A 254-nucleotide genomic window follows, 5' to 3' on the forward strand; every position below is an offset into this window, starting at 1 on the left:
AGGTGAAGACCCCGCACCTCGCCCACCACTGTGCCAAGCCACCAGCGCCTCAGGCGCGAGTGTGCCGGGCACCACACGGGGGGGTTCAGAGGCAACTGAAGGCATGGGAGCAGGGAGGGGAGTCCCCGGCGGAGTACCGGGACAGCGGGGAAGCGGAGGCAGCGACACGGGCCCCAGGCCTGCCCACCCCCGGCTCACCTTTGCCGATGGCCTGGTAGGCCCCCAGCTTGTAGCAGCTCTCGCTGTGCCCGTGC

General features: G+C 70.9%; 1 protein-coding gene across 1 annotated transcript in view; it reads right to left on the reverse strand.

Moving 5' to 3' along the window:
* LOC104082457 (cytochrome c oxidase assembly factor 7) overlaps positions 1-250 on the reverse strand; it is a gene marked incomplete at its 5' end in the record, with an annotated part of 1,913 nt that extends 1,663 nt beyond the window's left edge. The window contains one exon of the mRNA XM_009585586.1: positions 199-250. Within this exon, the coding sequence (XP_009583881.1) occupies positions 199-250 (52 nt within the window). The remainder of the gene's footprint in view (positions 1-198) is intronic.
* Between the last annotated feature and the right edge of the window lie 4 nt (positions 251-254).

This window comes from Fulmarus glacialis, unplaced genomic scaffold (genome assembly GCF_000690835.1).
Source record: "Fulmarus glacialis isolate BGI_N327 unplaced genomic scaffold, ASM69083v1 scaffold22539, whole genome shotgun sequence".
NCBI lineage: Eukaryota > Metazoa > Chordata > Aves > Procellariiformes > Procellariidae > Fulmarus > Fulmarus glacialis.